Here is a 17,666-nt window from a genome sequence, read left to right on the forward strand (position 1 = left end):
ATTACAGTCCAGATTTTTTATGAGATGTTCGTTAGTGTGAGTTAATCTGATGGGTTGTTTTTTTTTGTTTGTTTGTTTGTTTTAGATTCAGGTTTGCATCTTTGGCAGAAGTGAAAGTCTATTATTCTTACTGCATTTTTTGGTTTTGTTTTAGCCATGCCACATGGCTTATGGAATCCTAGTTCCTCAACCAGGAATTGACCCTTGTCAGTGAAAGAGTGGAGCCCTAACCACTGGACAACCAGCAATTCCCTTACTGCATCTTATCTAAACGACAGTGCATGATTTTGATTTATTGCAGTATCAGTTTTATTTAGTTTGGTCACCTGATTAAGTTGTTGCCTGCCACACTTCTCCACTCAGTTATTTCCTTTTCTTTTTGTAATTAGGTATTTGTTGACAAGTACTTTACAACTGTGTAAAGATTCCATCAGTTCAGTTCAGTTCCGTTCAGTCACTCAGTTGTGTCCGACTGTTTGTGACCCCATGGATTGCAGCACGCCAGGCTTCCTATCCATCACCAACTCCCGGAGCTTGCTCAAACTTATGTCCATTGAGTTGGTGATGCCATCCAAACATCTCATCCTCTGTCATCCCCTTCTCCTCCTGCCTTCAATCTTTCCCAGCTTCAGGGTCTTTTCAAATGAGTCAGTTCATCACGTCAGATGGCCAAAGTGTTTGAGCTTCAGCTTCAGCATCAGTACTTGCAATGAATATTCAGAACTGATTTCCTTTAGATCCCATCATTGCTTGTGAAATTTTCAGTTTGTACATGGATATATCATCTCAGTATGGATTCAGTTTACTATTACTATATTTATTCAGTGGGTTCTCTTCTTTTTGTGGCAGGGTGCTGTGCCACACGGCTTACAGGATCTCAGTTCCCAGGCCATGGCAGTTAAAACCCTGAATCCTAACCACTAGACCACCAAGGAACTCTCATTTTGTTGTTGTTATTGTTCAGTTGCTAAGTCCTGTCAACCTTCTACAACTCCGTGGACTGAAGGATGCCAGGTTGCTCTGTCCTCCACTGTCTGCCAGAATTTGCTCAAATTTATGTCCATTGAGTTGGTGATGCAGTCTAACTATTTCATTCTCTGCCACCCTCTTCTCCTTTTGCCTTCAATCATTCCTAGCATCAAGGTCTTTTCTAGTGAGTCGGCTCTTCACCTCAGGTGGCCAAAGTATTGGGGCTTCAGCTTCAGCCTCAATCCCTCCGACGGATTATTCAGATTTGATTTTCTTTAGGATTGATTGGTTTGGTCTTCTTGCAGTCCAAAGGACTCTCAAGAGTCTTCTCCACACCATAATTCAAAAGCATCAATTCGTCAATGATCAGCCTTCTTTTTTGTTGTCCAGCTCTCACATCTGTACATGACTACTGGAAAAACCATAGTCTTGACCATACCGACCTTTGTCAGCAGTAATGTCTCTGCTTTTTAATTTGCTGTTTAGATTGGTCATAGCTTTAACTCCCAGGCACAAGTGTCTTTTAATTCATGGCTAGAGTCAGTGTCCTCAGTGATTTTGGGACCCAAGAAAACAAAATCTGTCACTGCTTCCACTTTTTCTCCATCTATTTGCCATGAAGTGGTAGGACCAGATGCCATGATTTTAATTTTATTCATGATGAGTTTCAGGCCAGCATTTTAACTCTCCTCTTTCACCCTCAACAAGAGACTCTTTAATTCCTCTTCTCTTTCTGTTTTTAGAGTGGTATCATCTGCATATGTGAGGTTGTTGATATTTCTCCCAGGAGTCTTAATTCCAGCTTGTAATTCATCCCAGCCTGACATTTTGCATGATGTGCTCTGCATAGAAGTTGAATAAGTAGGGTGACAATATACAGCCTTGCTGTACTCCTGTCCCAGTTTTGAACTAGTCAGTTCTTCCATGTCTGGTTCTAACTTTTACTTCTGACCCTTATACAGGTTTCTCAGAAAATGGGTAAGGTGCTCTGGTACTCTCATCTCTTTAAGATTTTTCCACAGTTTTTTGAGATCCACACAGTCAAAGGCTTTAGCATAGTCAGTGAATCAGAAGTAGATGTTTTTCTGGAACTCCCATAATTTACTTTTATTTTTTATTTTCATTTTCAAATTATCCTAGGTTTCACAGTGGCAACTAGTTTCTGAGTCCTTTTAACAGTAAATTCTTCCTTTCTTTTTGGCACATGAGGTTTCCAGATTCATTTTGCAATTTACGTTGTCTGGCCACAGGATTAGCCATTTTGACAACTCTGACAAAGTCCTAGTTGATTTTAGTGGATGTTGGTATTTAGAGAGCAAAATCTGGTGCTGGGTGTATTCATTGGTATTGTTGCTTCACTGGTCTAGTCCCCCTCAGTTGGCAAACTAGGGTAGGGATGCACAAAAGCATTTTAAACTATAGAACCTGGCCTTGTTTCTTTGTGGATACACGCTCCACCCTGCTAAGGCTCTGACTCCCCCAACTGGGCCATTCCCTACATGAATGCCTTCCTCATCCAGCTGGAGCCTTAACACTTCCCCTTTTGCCTTCCCTTTGCGTGGACACCCTCCTTTCTTATTTGTTCTCTCGTACTCCATGCCTGGCCACTCCTTCTCATCCATATACCCCTTGTCTGTTGGTTTTTTGCTTTTTTTAAAAAATTCATTTATTTAGCTGCACCAGGTCTTGGTTGCAGCATGTGGGATCTAGTTCCCTGACCAAGGATCGAACCTGGGCCCCCTGCATTGGGAGCTGAGAGTCTTAACCACAGGACCAGCAGGGAAGTACCTGTCTGTTGGTTTTTGACACCTGGATGCTACTCCTTTCTAGTGAACGTCTAATTTGCCAAGCTTAGGCTCTAACACCAGAGAAGGCAATGGCACCCCACTCCAGTACTCTTGCCTGGAAAATCCCATGGACAGAGGAGCCTGGTGGGCTGTAGTCCATGGGGTTGCAAAGAGTCGGACACTATTGAGCGACTTCATCTTCATGCATTGGAGAAGGAAATGGTAACCCACTCCAGTATTCTTGCCTGTAGAATCCCAGGGACGGCGGAGCCTGGTGGGCTGCCATCCACGGGATTGCACAGAGTCGGACACGACTGAAGCGACTCAACAGCAGCAGCAGCAGCAGCAGCAGGACTTCCAGGTGGTCCATTGGTTAAGAATCTGCCTGCCAATGCAGAGAGCACAGGTTCGGTCCCTGGTACAGGAAGATCTCCACATGCCATGGGGCAACTAAGCCAATGTAAAACAACTACTGAGCCCACATGCGTTAGAGCCCATGCTCTACAAGAGAAGCCACCACAATGAGATGCAGCTAGATAGTAGCCTCCACTCCTTGCAATTAGAAAAAGCCTGTGTGCAGCAGCAAAGACCCAGCACAGCCATAAATAATTTTTTTTAAGTAGAAGTAAAATTAATCATTCCTGAGTTTATAATTGGAAGGGGAAAAAAGTTACATCTACTTCATTAGACAAAAAAATTTTGCACATGCATGTTTTATACACATACACAATATAATTATGTTGTTTTGTTATGTTGTATACTTATAATTTCTGATAATGGTTAAATTTTATATATATATACACAATTTTTAAATGTTGAGTTTAAATATATTTACATATATAGCTTAGAGAAGTAGGGTAAAGAATAAAAGACTTTCAAGCATAAAATACAATACACTGTTTTTAAAGTTTTGTTGGGAAAGTGAAATAGTGATATAAGTTCATTGTCTAAGGAAAGTTTGTTTAAAGTTTTTTTTTTAATGGATAATGATAGATATATCACTGTGAAATTTAGGTTACATTTTATATGTTTCAAAGAGTAAAGTAACAGTTTTATTTTAATCTATTTTTAATTGATGTTCTGAGTCAGGTCAGTAAAAAGCAGAAGAGGATATTGTGTGACATCTTGCTGATAAGTTGAACACTGAGTGCTTTAAAAATTTTTTTTAATTGTTAACTTATAAGTATACAAGGCTTCCCTGATAGCTCAGTTGGTAAAGAATCCACCTGCAATGCAGGAGACCCTGGTTCTATTCCTGGTTCAGGAAGATCTGCTGGAGAAGGGATAGGCTACCCACTCCAGTCTTCTTGGGGTTCCCTTGTGGCTCAGCTAGTAAAGAATCTGCCTGCAATGTTGGAGACCTGGGTTTGCTCCCTGGGTTGGGAAGATTCCTTGGAGAAGGGAAAGGCTACTCACTCCAGTATTCTGGCCTGAAGAATTCCATGGACTGTATAGTCCATAGGGTCATAAAAAGTTGGACACGACTGAGCGACTTTTGCTGTGAGTATACAAGGATTTACACAGTTTTCAATACTGTTTTAGCAGCATCTGAATAAAATCTTTTAAAGATTATTGGCAAAGCTGCCTCTAGAATGAGACTAGGAAGCGTGTAGCTCACAAAATTCAAGGAGGTCTCTCTCAATATTCTGTAAGTGTACTTACAGGAACCCAAGAGTGAGTGCCTTCTTGAGCTATGCAACCTCAGTGTAGACTTCCTTACCCTAGTCCCACTGGATTTATAGAACATAACAAATCTGTGAAAAATTGGCTTTAGAAAAAATTTTTGCAGATTGAATCATTTTTAATCACCTGCTTTTAATTTGTTGTTTAGGGTGGGATTAAAAACTCAGCCTGAATCAAAATGCCCTGAGCTGCTTGCCAATTACTGTGACATGTTGCTAAGAAAAACGCCATTAAGCAAAAAGCTAACCTCTGAAGAGATTGAAGCAAAGCTTAAAGAAGTGGTACGTAATTTTTTCTAACTTCAAATTTGAATTATGTTTGAATTTATGATTATAAATAAAAATAAATTTTTAATTTTGATTATAAAGCTTTCTGTGATAGCATCAGTTTTTCTTTAAAGTATATACCTATAAGCAGCTAACATTATAAAATTTTGCCAGTAAAGACATCTTTGGTTTTTTTACTGAAAATTTTTACACTATAGCTGTCAGAAAAGGAAATAGCATTTAATTTTTCCCCTTTCTTGATTCTTTTTTAAAAGTCAATTAAATTCTAACTCCTATTAAAGGACAGCAAAAGGAAAGACAGAGCTAGCTGGTGGTGTTTGGATCCCCCAGTTGAGAGACTGGGAGTTTTTCACTTCTTTTTTGGGAGGGCCCAAAATAGATAACTATGGATGAATGAGTATAGATAAAAAGTTAGTTGCTTTCATATTTGTTTATCTCTGCTTGTTGTCGTAATATGATATAAGCCAAGGACATCAAAGAGGAAAAAATTAGTAAGTGAAGATGTAGAGAAAGTATAGACCAAAAGTGTTAGAAAGGGAATACCCTACCATTTCATGCCAGTCAGAATGGCTGCTGTCCAAAAGTCTACAAGCAATAAATGCTGGAGAGGGTGTGGAGAACAGGGAACCCTCTTATACTGTTGGTGGGAATGCAAATTAGTACAGCCACTATGGAGAACAGTGTGGAGATTCCTTAAGAAACTGGAAATAGAACTGCCTTATAACCCAGCAATCCCACTGCTGGGCATACACACCAAGGAAACCAGAATCAAAAGAGACACATGTACCCCAATGTTCATCGCAGCACTATTTAGAATAGCCAGGACATGGAAGCAACCTAGATGTCCATCAGCAGATGAATGGATAAGAAAGCAGTGGTACATATACACAATGGAGTATTACTCAGCCATTAAAAAGAATACATTTGAATCAGGTCTAATGAAGTGGATGAGACTAGAGCTTATTATACAGAGTGAAGTAAACCAGAAAGCAAAACACCAATGCAGTATATTAAGGCATATATATGGAATTTAGAAAGATGGTAATGATAACCCTGTATGCGAGACAGCAAAAGAGACAGAGATGTATAGAACAGTGTTTTGGACTCTGTGGGAGAGGGTGAGGGTGGGATGATCTCTGAGAATAACAATGAAACATGTATATTATCATATGTGAAACAGATCACCAGCCCAGGTTCAATGCATGATACAGGGTGCTTGGGGCTGGTGCACTGGGATGACCCAGAGGGATGGGATGGGGAGGAAGGTGGGAGGGGGGTTCAGGATGGGGAATACATGTACACCCATGGCAGATTCATGTCAATGTATGGCAAAACTAATACAATATTGTAAAAATAAATAAATAAATAAAAATAAAAAGGGAATACCCTGGTGGTTCAGTGGTTAGGACTTGCCACTTTCACTGTCTGGGCTGAGGTTCGATCTCTGGTCAGGGAACTAAGACCCCCCCGAAGCTGCACAGCACAGCCAAAAAGTGGGGTGGAGTGGTAGTTAGAGGGCAGATTAGTGTCAGAATAAAATGAAGAAGAAACATAGAAGAAAAAAATATAGGGGGGAACCACTGATTTTCATATAAAGTTTTGTCACATTTTATATAAAATCTCAAAAATTGATGTTTCTAGGAACTAAAATGTTATTCGGTTATAGTCTCAAGTTTGCTAACTTCTTGAAGAAGTATTAAAGTAGTCTATCAGGACTGGTTGTTTTTCAGAGATGGGCAATTTAGTAGGCCTCTATCTGTATATGCTTATATAAATCTCTGAATTTTGACAAGGGATATAGAAAGGTCCAAGTGAGAGAGGAATGGCTAAGAGTGTATGTATATTGAAAATAACTTTGTTTTCTATACAGCTCTTGGTACTTAAATATGTACAAAACAAAGATGTTTTTATGAGATATCACAAAGCTCATTTGACACGACGTCTTATATTAGACATCTCTGCTGATAGTGAAATTGAAGAGAATATGGTAGAGTGGCTAAGAGTAAGTAAAATTTTTAAAACTATTTGATTTTTTTAAAAAAAAACAAAAACTATTTTTTTTCTTAAGATAGCATATGGTTCATATGTATTTGTAAGTAATGTATTTTGGTGATATTTTCATATTGAAGAAATAGGGAATTGTTTTGTTAAAATACTGTACTATTATTAATCTGAATTTGCATTGACTATGTTTTTAGTGTATTTATAAATGGTGAACTCAGTTTCTGAAATTAAACTTTTTATTTGCAAAAAAAAAGAAATAGGGAATGTTTTATAAGAATATAGCATCAATTATATAAAAAATATTTTGTTAATAAAGAGCAACTTTGCTCTTCCTTTGCTTCTGTTGTTTCACTCTTTTGTATCTCCACCCTCATTGAACTGACCTTATTAAATAAGCTAAAGGACAAATCATTTCAGTTTTAAGATAAGTTTAGTACTAAGTATTTAGCCATTGAGAAGTTTGTAAATCACCTATAAAGGAAAAAGAGCCAGTACATAAAAGGTGATGGCTTATTTATGTTAATCAGTACTCATTATGGTCAAATTCCCGTATTAAAATGCTTTAAATCTGTTCCTTTCAGTTCATTTTAGTGGAATTTGAGTTATATTAGCATACCATAAGTGAATGTCTTTCATTTATACACATGGTGTTATATAATATTATATTAATATATGATAGTAAAATATGCATACAATTGTATGTTTGTATTATATATATATATGCTTTTCATTTATATGTGTATTTCACATTAAAGATTTGCAGATAGCCCTGCTTTGCATGGTAGTGTGGGATAGTAGAAATTACTGTGCAGGTTATCTTAATATAAACAATCACTGGGAAATTATTATTCCCAGTGTTTTATGACTTAGAAATTTTTGTCAAAATACTAGAAACTCTTACTATCTGTTATAAATTATAGGAAAAAGAAAAATTAGTAAAATTAATGTATTTAGTATACCATGTAAATATTTAAAACAAACTTTGTAATTTAAAGTGATTTTTTCTTTGTAAAAGTCTTAAAGAGTAGTTAGGAAAGTATTTGAAATTCACGTGTCTGATATTGTATCTAGAATATATAAAGAACTCTTACAACCCAACAGTGAAGACAATCAGTTAAAAATGGACAAAGTGTTAGAATAGACATTTCCTCACAAAGATATGCAAATGTCTAATAAGTGCATGCAAAGATGTTCAACATCATTAATCAGTAGAGAAATGCAAATCAAAGCCACAATAAGATGCCATTTTACTTTCACTGGGATAGCTGAAAATTCAGACCATGACAAATATTGGCGAGGAAGAGAAGAAATTGGAACCCTCATGCATTGCTGATAGGAGTGTAAAATGGTGCAACCACTTTGGAAAACTTACAGTTCCTCAGAAAGCCAAACATAGTGTTGACCTGGCAGTTCTACTCCTAGATAATTCCACTTACGAGAAATAAAAGCATATGAACACATAAAAACTCGTACATGAATGTTCATAGCATCATTATTCATAATAGCTAAAAAGTGAAAACCCAAAGGTCAATCAGCTGATAAATAGATAAAATATGGTTTAGTCTAATATAGTGGAATGGTCTAGTTGTTTTCTCCATTTTCTTCAATTTCAGTCTGAATTTGGCAATAAGGAGTTCATGATCTGAGCCACAGTCAGCCCCCGGTCTTGTTTTTGCTGACTGTATAGAGCTTCTCCATCGTCAACTGCAAAGAATATAATCAGTCTAATTTCGATGTTGACCATCTGGTTATGTCCATGTGTAGAGTCTTCTCGTGTTGTTGGAAGAGGGTGTTTGCTGTGACCAGTGCATTCTGTTGGCAGAATTCTATTAGCCTTTGCCCTGCATCATTCTGTAATCCAAGGCCAAATTTGTCTGTTACTCCCGGTGTTTCTTGACTTCCTACTTTTGCATTCCAGTCCCCTATAATGAAAAGGACATCTTTTTGGGGTGTTAGTTCTACAAGGTCTTGTAGGTCTTCATAGAACTGTTCAGCTTCTTCAGCATTACTGGTTGGGGCATAGACTTGGATTACTGTGATATTCAATGGTTTGCCTTGGAGACGAACAGAGATCATTCTGTCGTTTTTGAGATTGCATCCAAGTGCTGCATTTCGGACTCTTTTGTTGACCATGATGGCTACTCCATTTCTTCTGAGGGATTCCTGCCCACAGTAGTAGATATAATTGTTGTCTGAGTTAAATTCACCCATTCCAGTCCATCTTAGTTCACTGATGCTGAGAATGTTGACGTTCACTCTTGCCATCTCCTGTTTGACCACGTCCAGTTTGCTTTGATTCATGGACCTAACATTTCAGGTGCCTATGCAATATTGCTCTTTACAGTGTCAAACCTTGCTTCTATCACCAGTTCCATTCACAACTGGGTATTATTTTTGCTTTGGCTCTATCCCTTCATTCTTTGTGGAGCTATTTCTCCACTGATCTCCAGTAGCATATTGGGCACCTATCAACCTGGGAAGTTCATCTTTCAGTGTCCTATCTTTTTGCCTTTTCACACTGTTCGTGGGGTTTTCAAGGCAAGAATACTGAAGTGGTTTGCCATTCCCTTCTCCAGTGGACCACATTTTGTCAGACCTCTCTACCATGACCTGTCAGTCCTGGGTGGCCCCTATGGCATGGCTTAGTTTTATTGAGTTAGACAAGGCAGTGGTCCATGTGATCAGATTGGCTAGTTGTCTGTGATACTTAACATTCTCCAAGCCAGGCTTCAGCAATACATGAACCATGAACTCCCTGATGTTCAAGCTGGTTTTAGAAAAGGCAGAGGAACCAGAGATCAAATTGCCAACATCCACTGGGTCATCAAAAAAGCAAGAGAGTTCCAGAAAAACATCTATTTCTGCTTTATTGACTATGCCAAAGCCTTTGACTGTGTGGATCACAATAAACTGTGGAAAATCCTGAACAAGATGGGAATACCAGACCACCTGACCTGCCTCTTGAGAAACCTGTATGCAGGTCAGGAAGCAAAGTTAGAACTGGACATGGAACAACAGACTGGTTCCAAATAGGGAAAGGAGTACATCAAGGCTTTATATTGTCACCCTGCTTATTTAACTTATATGCAAAGTACATTGTGAGAAATGCTGGGCTGGAGGAAGCACAAGCTAGAATCAAGATTGCCGGGAGAAATATCAATAACCTCAGATATGCAGATGACACCACCATTATGGCAGAAAATGAAGAGGAACTAAAAAGCCTCTTGATGAAAGTAAAAGAGGAGAATGAAAAAGTTGGCTTAAAGCTCAACATTCAGAAAACTAAGATGGCATCTGGTCCCATCACTTCATGGCAAATAGATGTGGGAACAGTGGCTGACTTTATTTTCTTGGTCTCCAAAATCACTGTAGATGGTGATTGCAGCCATAAAATTAAAAGACGCTTACTCCTTGGAAGGAAAGTTATGACCAACCTAGACAACATATTAAAAAGCAGAGACATTGCTTTGCCAACAAAGGTACATCTAGTAAAGCCTATGGTTTTTCCACTGGTCATGTGTGGATGTGAGAGTTGGACTGTGAAGAAAGCTGATCACTGAAGAATTGATGCTTTTGAACTGTGGTGTTGGAGAAGACTCTTGAGAGTCCCATTGCCAGGAGCTAGCGTGAGGAACTCCGCCTGTGGCAAAGGTCACGATGAAGGAAGCTCGGCATATGCAAAGGTGGGATCAAGCCTCAGGAGACCCCCTGTTTCCGAGTATCTACCCCCAAAACCAAAGTCTGACTACTTTACTGTTTTATGCCCTCACCTACACCTCTGACTTTACAGGGGGCTGTCCCCCACCACCTCTCTTGGAGAAGGAGTTAACGTACAGCTCCAGTTAATAAAAATTCCTGGGCGTGACAAGAGTGTTTCAACTTACAAACTCCTCTGAAGGTTCTCTAGCCTGCCTGAGCAGGTTTGGCCGGCCACATGTGATTGTTCACAGCCTCCCAACCATGAGAGGCATGAGATGCTTTAAACTTTCTAAATACAGATTCTTTTGAGAAGTTAGAAAATTATTAGTATAGTGTAGTGAGTTGATTAGGAATTATATTGGTGAAGGGTTTTTCATTTGTTGAGCCAATATTTGCTGCTAAATCTCCATATTCCCTGCCCTTATAATGAATATAACTAGCTTATAGGAGAAATAAGTATTAACCTTTGATATTAATCATGTTAAACCTTAGGCTAAGTAAATTCCTTTCTTAATTGTAACCCACTACACCTTCACCCTATAGGAATGCAACTTTATCTGGTACATTCGGAGGGTGGCACCTGGTTTAAGAAAAAATCACCCCAGGAAAAAATAAGTTTTCTGGTTGACTGAACGTTATCAGAAAGAAAGGGTCATAAAATGTTAGCAGGCCCCCTGGCCAGAAGATGATGTAAAACCCCTAAGACCTTTTATATGAAGCACCTGATTTTGATAAAGGTCAGGTCTGCTGACCCCGCATGACTCTGTATTCTATCTCTATGTGTAACAAAAAGTATATAAGTGAACCTGAAAAATAAAGAAAACAGATCCGTTTCTGGAAAGACTGGTCTCCTCATGTCGTTCTTTCTCTCACTTTCTGGCTGAGTTCCCATCTGGAGCGTGGATGCTCGCCAAGCCTACTAATTTTGCCTGGGCTTCTAAGATCCGACCGGGGAGGCCTTAGTGTCTCCTCTCCTTTGGGAGAACGGGAGGACGCCTGCGGCCTACGTAGGTGGTGCAAACCTCTTGTCTTGAGGTTTTATTGGTATTCCACGTAAACCAAGTTATTCAGCCTCTTTTCTCCACTTATTTTCCTACTACACTATTCTTTCCTAATCTCTCTTTATATTTCTAATTAAATAGTTCTTTCTTAGGACGCCAACTCCATCTCCCCTTTGAAGTCCCTGGACGCACCTGGGCTGGACCCCGGCATCCCATGGACTGCAGGGAGATCTAACCAGTCCATCCTAAAGGAGATCAGTCCTGGGTGTTCATTGGTAGGACTGATGTTGAAGCTGAAACTCCAATACTTTGGTCACCTGATGCAAAGAGCTGACTCATTTGCAAAGACCCTGATGCTGGGAAAGATTGAGGGCAGAAGAGAGGGAGATGACAGAGGATGAGATGGTTGGATGGCATCACTGACTCGATGGACATGGGTTTGGGTGGACTCTGGGAGTTGGTGACAGACAGGGAGGCCTGGCCTTCATGGGGTCGTAAAGAGTTGGACACGACTGAGCAACTGAACTGAGTTGAATATCTTCGGCAATAAAAAGAAATTAAGTACTGATATATGCAACATGGATGAACTTTGAAAATCCTATGCTAAGCAAAAGAAGCCATTCACAGAACACCACATACAGTTGTTGTCTGTCACCCAGTCGTGTCTGACTGTTTGCAACACCATGGACTGCTTGATCCCAGGCTTCTATGGCCCTCACTATCTCCCAGAGTTTGCCCAACTTCGTGTCCACTGCATCAGTGATTCCATCTGGCCATCTCATCCTCTGTCACCCTCTTCTCCTTCTGCCTTTCCCAGTGAGTCTTTTTCAGTGAGTCCGCTGTTCACATGAGGTGGCCCAAGTGTTGAAACTTCAGCTTCAGTATCAGTCGTTCCAATGAGTATTCAGGGTTGGTTTCACATACAGTATGATTCCCCCAATATAAAGCAGCCAAATGTGTTGAGACAAAAAATAAACAATTAACAGGGAGAGCGTGGAGCTGAGTTCCCCAAGCAGCGCCTAAGCTTGCTTCTAGGATTCATTCCTTGCCTGAGAGCTTTCTTCCCTTCATCTCATACATTTGAAATTTTATTTGCCAAGATGGATGCTAGCAAGAGGGATTCTGGGACGTGGACAGACACTCGGTGTCTCCTTTCAACCTTTCCCGAACTCTTCAGTTAAAGTTGCAGGTATTGTCCCTTGGATCCATCATACAAGGGTGAAGAGAACATACCACGCAGACCCAAAAAACTCTTGAGTGGACTACACAGAGGGACCTCGCTGATCCTCGAGAGACTAAGACCATCCTTAAGAAGAAGGAAATAAGATCCTGGACAAGCCCCTTCAGGATGAAGCCTCACAATCAACTCCTGCTGCTTGGCCTCATCAACATGATTTTGAATTTAACTTCTGTTTCAACTCAGGACAATGTTTTCATCTAATGGGCACATTCCTATGCAGACTTCCACAACACTTCCAACTGCTGGGTATGTAGGGCTATGCCTTTGTCAGTGATGGATGGACTTCCTTGGTGGGTGTCACCGCTCTGCCAAGGAGATTTTAAACCACTCTGCTCTTTTCTGGGATGACAAAAAGAGACTTTCCTCTCTCTTGTCAATCATAACCTCTCCTTGCTGTCTTGGTGTAAGACCTACAGTCAATAGACTCAGGTCATGGGGTTACATTTGATGTAAATGCCAGTGTAACAAAAGCCTAACCTACAACAACCGGCAAATCTACCTTATGTACATGCTAGATGGACAAGATCCGTGTTTCAGTGGTATGAGTATGTTGCTGCCTTATTTGTACTCTCTATAGGGACAACAGATATCATGATTAAAGTAGAGGCCTTGACTAATTTCACAAAACAGGTCCTCCTAGATAGAACAAAAGCCATCCCAGCCTTAAATGAAGAGCAACTCCAAATGAGAAAAGCGGTAATTCATAATAGAATGGCTTTGAACATACTCACAACTGCTCAAGGAGGGACCTGTGCTATAATTAAGGCTGAATGTTGTGAATACATTCCTGACTTATCTGGCAATGTATTGACTGCTTTAGATGACATGAAAAACCAGGTGAAAACAATGTCAAATGAAAACATTCCTGTCTGGACTTTGGTTCTATCTTGGGTGAAAGGTGATTGGTGGAAAACTATATTTACCACTGTTATAGTTGCCTTGATAGTTCTGCTTTGTGGACCCTGAATTTTACAATGTATTAGGAACTTTGTAACCCTTTGTTGATGTCATTCTCCCAAATTGGTGGTCAGAGAGCCAGGGTGCAATATATCCCTATGAATGATGCTCATAAAATGAGTTAAGAGCATCAAGAGGGGGGAATGAAGAAGGAATTCATAGGGCCTGGACTCCATCTTAGGCCTGTTCATGCTGATCATGCTTGGCCACCTTTCCAATGGACTCTGAACTCTGTGTTTAGTGCCTATAAAAACAGCAACAGAAGGATAAGACCTCCACCAGACAGGGGAACCTTGAAGATTGTATCTAGGTTACTCATCGCCTAAGAGAAAACATACACTAGTCACCCCTTCCTCCAGACAGGCCATAAACTTTTCTGTATCTATTGGACTGTAGCCTCGGATTTATTGATTATTGGCTAATTGTTTGACTGTTTGAGCACATAGCACGTGAATGATGGGGTTATTGGGATTGTATTTTCCTTGGTTTATGTAAGTCTCAAGGAATTTGGAATGGTGGGTTCAGAAACATACACATGGGGTATAAAAGATTTTCACAAATGCTGGTCGGGGTCCTTGGCTAAGAGGAGACACTGCCTTGGGCCCACCGGTATAATAAACTGCACTCCACTAAAAAAAAAAAAAAAAAAAAGCCAATTTCCAGAAATGGAAGAGTGGAGGAATATGGTAGTGATCGCTAGTAAGTACCGAGTTTCTTTTTGCAATGATGAAAATGTTCTAAAGTTAGATACTGGTGATAGTTGCATAACTCTTTCAGTATACTAAAACCTGATTAATTGTATACTTTAAAAGGACAAATTTTGAGATAGATGATTTATATCTCAATACCAGTGTTACTAAAATGAAGAATAGTTTGACTAGTACTTACTTTCTTGTCATGTGAGTGACAATTTACTTAGTGAGCACCTTTTGTTTATTTTGAAGAGTTGTCATAACTCTTTGTACGTTTGAGTCACCTTCCAAATTTTGGTTTTACAAAGTTTTCTCTGGTATCACTTCCTCATATATATATATATTTTTTAGTCAATATCACTTTTCTCATTTATGTTGGTTATTTGCCTTCATTAAGTTTCTATACCTGCATAGTTAGAGTCTTTCACATTGGCATTATCAACAGACAGTACAGTCACCATCAGCTCTTTCTTCTAAAGCTCCATTTATGTTCTTCTTTATTTTCAGTACAATGTTATTTTCTCTCTTTTTTGTCTGTATTTTTATCATCTTTCTTGACTTCTCTCAGTTACGCATTTTTTTGTAAAATATGACATGATTTATCAGTTGAGGACATGGATGCAACAAAGCTACATCTTTGCTGTGTGTGGGTGAACTGAATAAACAGATGACTAACAGATTTTGAAAGAAATACTGTGATTGGTCATTGATGGATGTGCTCTGTTATTTGTTAGTGGTTTGTATGATGAAGAGCTAGAAGTAAAGTTTGAGCTTTATGCGTTATTCACATTTAATGTATAATGGTAATTGAAAGTTGAGCAGTATTGTTGAGGTACTGGTATTATTTCACTATACTGTGGTACCTGAAATTCATGCATTTTAGAATGGTGCACAAAAAGCCAGGATTGCCTGTATATTCTGTGTAGTCTCAAAGAATAAAATTTAATAGGTATTAGATTATAAATACTCGGTAAATAGAAGAAGAATTTTGTATTAAAGCATATAAAATTTAGTTTCCATTAAAATTTTTCCTAATAGTATATCATTTATTACTTCTTCTGTCTTTGGTTTTCATAGGAAGTTGGTATGCCAGCAGATTATGTAAACAAGCTTGCTAGAATGTTTCAGGACATAAAAGTATCTGAAGATTTGAACCAAGCTTTTAAGGAAATGCACAAAAACAATAAATTGGCATTACCAGGTATTATTTTATAATTACATACATTTTAAAAACTTTAAAAAAAATCTTTGTTTTCTAGTAAATTAAAAATAAACCTAAGCAGTAATCGATACAAGTATATTTCAAAGTCCACATTCCTTGAAGATATCCTACAAAGCAGAAATTAGATTTACTAACTCTTACTTTGAAACAAAAAGACACTTTTAACAAAATCTTTAGAGTATTGTTTCTTTTTCACCAAAGTTTACCCACTGTCTGTGTATTTTGAATTTTATCCATTGTTAAGATTATTTGCTTTATATTTTCTGACATACATTCCTATAGCTGATTCAGTTAATATAAAAATTCTGAATGCTGGTGCCTGGTCAAGAAGCTCTGAAAAAGTCTTTGTCTCACTTCCTACTGAACTGGAGGATTTGATACCTGAAGTAGAAGAATTCTACAAAAAGAACCATAGTGGAAGAAAATTACATTGGCATCATCTCATGTCAAATGGAATTGTAAGTAGATGGTGTGTTAGTTCAGATATTGGATTGGTTGTAGCAAGACTCCAAATAAGATTTGTTTAAACAAGGTAGATTTTTCCTTTTGTTGCAAGTGAAAGTTTGATCAGGTATAGTGGATCTGTTCCATGAATTTGTTAGGGACATAAAGTATTGGTTATAGCACCATCCTTAAGGTATTCCCTTGCCTGCAGAATCCAGTATGATCCTCTCACTATGTCTGTGTTCCAGCCCAACAGGAGAGGAAAGTTGTAATGGTATAATTTTCTTTAATAGCAACTTCTGGAAGATTCTATTATTTCTACTCAAATCTCATTGGCCAAAACTTAGTCACATGGTCACATTTTGCACAGGAAAGCTGAGAGATGAGCCTTTATTTTGGATAGTCATTAAGGTCTGCTGAAATTTTTATTACCATGTAAGAAAGGAAGAATGGATATTGGAAGATAACTACCAGTCTTCTATCATATAAGAGATATTATAGTAGATAAATGGTAATACTCATAAAATAAAGAGATTCTTATTTTTTAAATTATTTTATCTATTATAGATAACATTTAAGAATGAAGTAGGCCAATATGATTTGGAGGTAACAACGTTTCAGCTGGCTGTATTGTTTGCATGGAACCAAAGACCCAGAGAGAAAATCAGCTTTGAAAATCTAAAACTTGCAACTGAACTCCCTGATGCTGAGCTTAGGAGGACTCTATGGGTTGGTTTGTTTTTATGTTCTTTTTTTTTTATTTGTGTCCTCTCACATAGCAGGAAATAGGTATTGTCTTGTGTTATAATAAATTTATGAATTCATAACAATCAAATGACTTTTAACCAAGAAAAGCACACTAGTGAGTTACTTATGGAACAATAAGAAATTGAAAACGTGAAAGTTACTGAGCCTGAATGGCAAAAAAGAGAAAGATTCAGTTGTTATTTAAATGTTACCTGTGAAAAGCATGACCAAAGATTTCGTATTGAGAATGTTGTTCAGTGATTTTTTATGATAACCAAAACTCTTAAGAATTAGAAAACTTTGGTTCTTTTGAGGCTGAGGCCCTGTAAAATGTACTTACTAGCCCTCCTGTTCAGAACTAAATTTTACCCCTGCTCCATATGCCTCTTAATAGTTGCAAAATAAATTACTACCTAAAGAGAAACAGCTGGTTTATAACTGACAGTGGTGTTTGCTATGGTCATATATGATCAATCCCTTTAGTTTTATTTTGTTTTTGTCTGTCTTATTGTAAAGAGAGCATTTATTGTTTCCTCATAACCAACTATTTTTCTCCTCATTCTCTCTTTCCTCATTATGCATGTACATTGTTATGTTTATGAAGTAGCAAATAAAAATTTGAATTCTGAATTTGTGCTTATAATTTTTCTCATCTATATTGGTCATGTTTGAGAATTGATCTTAAAGCTATTTTTTTTCTTTATTCTTTACAGTCTTTAGTAGCTTTCCCAAAGCTCAAACGGCAAGTTTTATTGTATGAACCTCAAGTCAACTCACCCAAAGACTTTACAGAAGGTACCCTCTTTTCAGTGAACCAGGAGTTCAGTTTAATGTAAGGTTTATGTTCGTTGATCTAAAATAAAAATAGCATGTTTGAATTTTGATATTTTATTGTTAGGAAAATAGTAACTTTCTTTACATGATATTTAAAGCA

General features: G+C 38.2%; 1 protein-coding gene across 2 annotated transcripts in view; it reads left to right on the plus strand.

The window, feature by feature from the left end:
* Positions 1–17,666, plus strand: part of CUL5 (cullin 5) — a 126,344-nt gene that overhangs the window by 100,111 nt on the left and 8,567 nt on the right. For both annotated transcript variants that reach the window (XM_069554946.1, XM_069554947.1), the window contains 6 exons: positions 4,588–4,720; positions 6,597–6,728; positions 15,397–15,520; positions 15,824–15,999; positions 16,553–16,714; positions 17,446–17,564. In XM_069554946.1, the coding sequence (XP_069411047.1) occupies positions 4,588–4,720; positions 6,597–6,728; positions 15,397–15,520; positions 15,824–15,999; positions 16,553–16,714; positions 17,446–17,564 (846 nt within the window). The remainder of the gene's footprint in view (positions 1–4,587; positions 4,721–6,596; positions 6,729–15,396; positions 15,521–15,823; positions 16,000–16,552; positions 16,715–17,445; positions 17,565–17,666) is intronic.

Source organism: Ovis canadensis, chromosome 15 (genome assembly GCF_042477335.2).
Source record: "Ovis canadensis isolate MfBH-ARS-UI-01 breed Bighorn chromosome 15, ARS-UI_OviCan_v2, whole genome shotgun sequence".
NCBI lineage: Eukaryota > Metazoa > Chordata > Mammalia > Artiodactyla > Bovidae > Ovis > Ovis canadensis.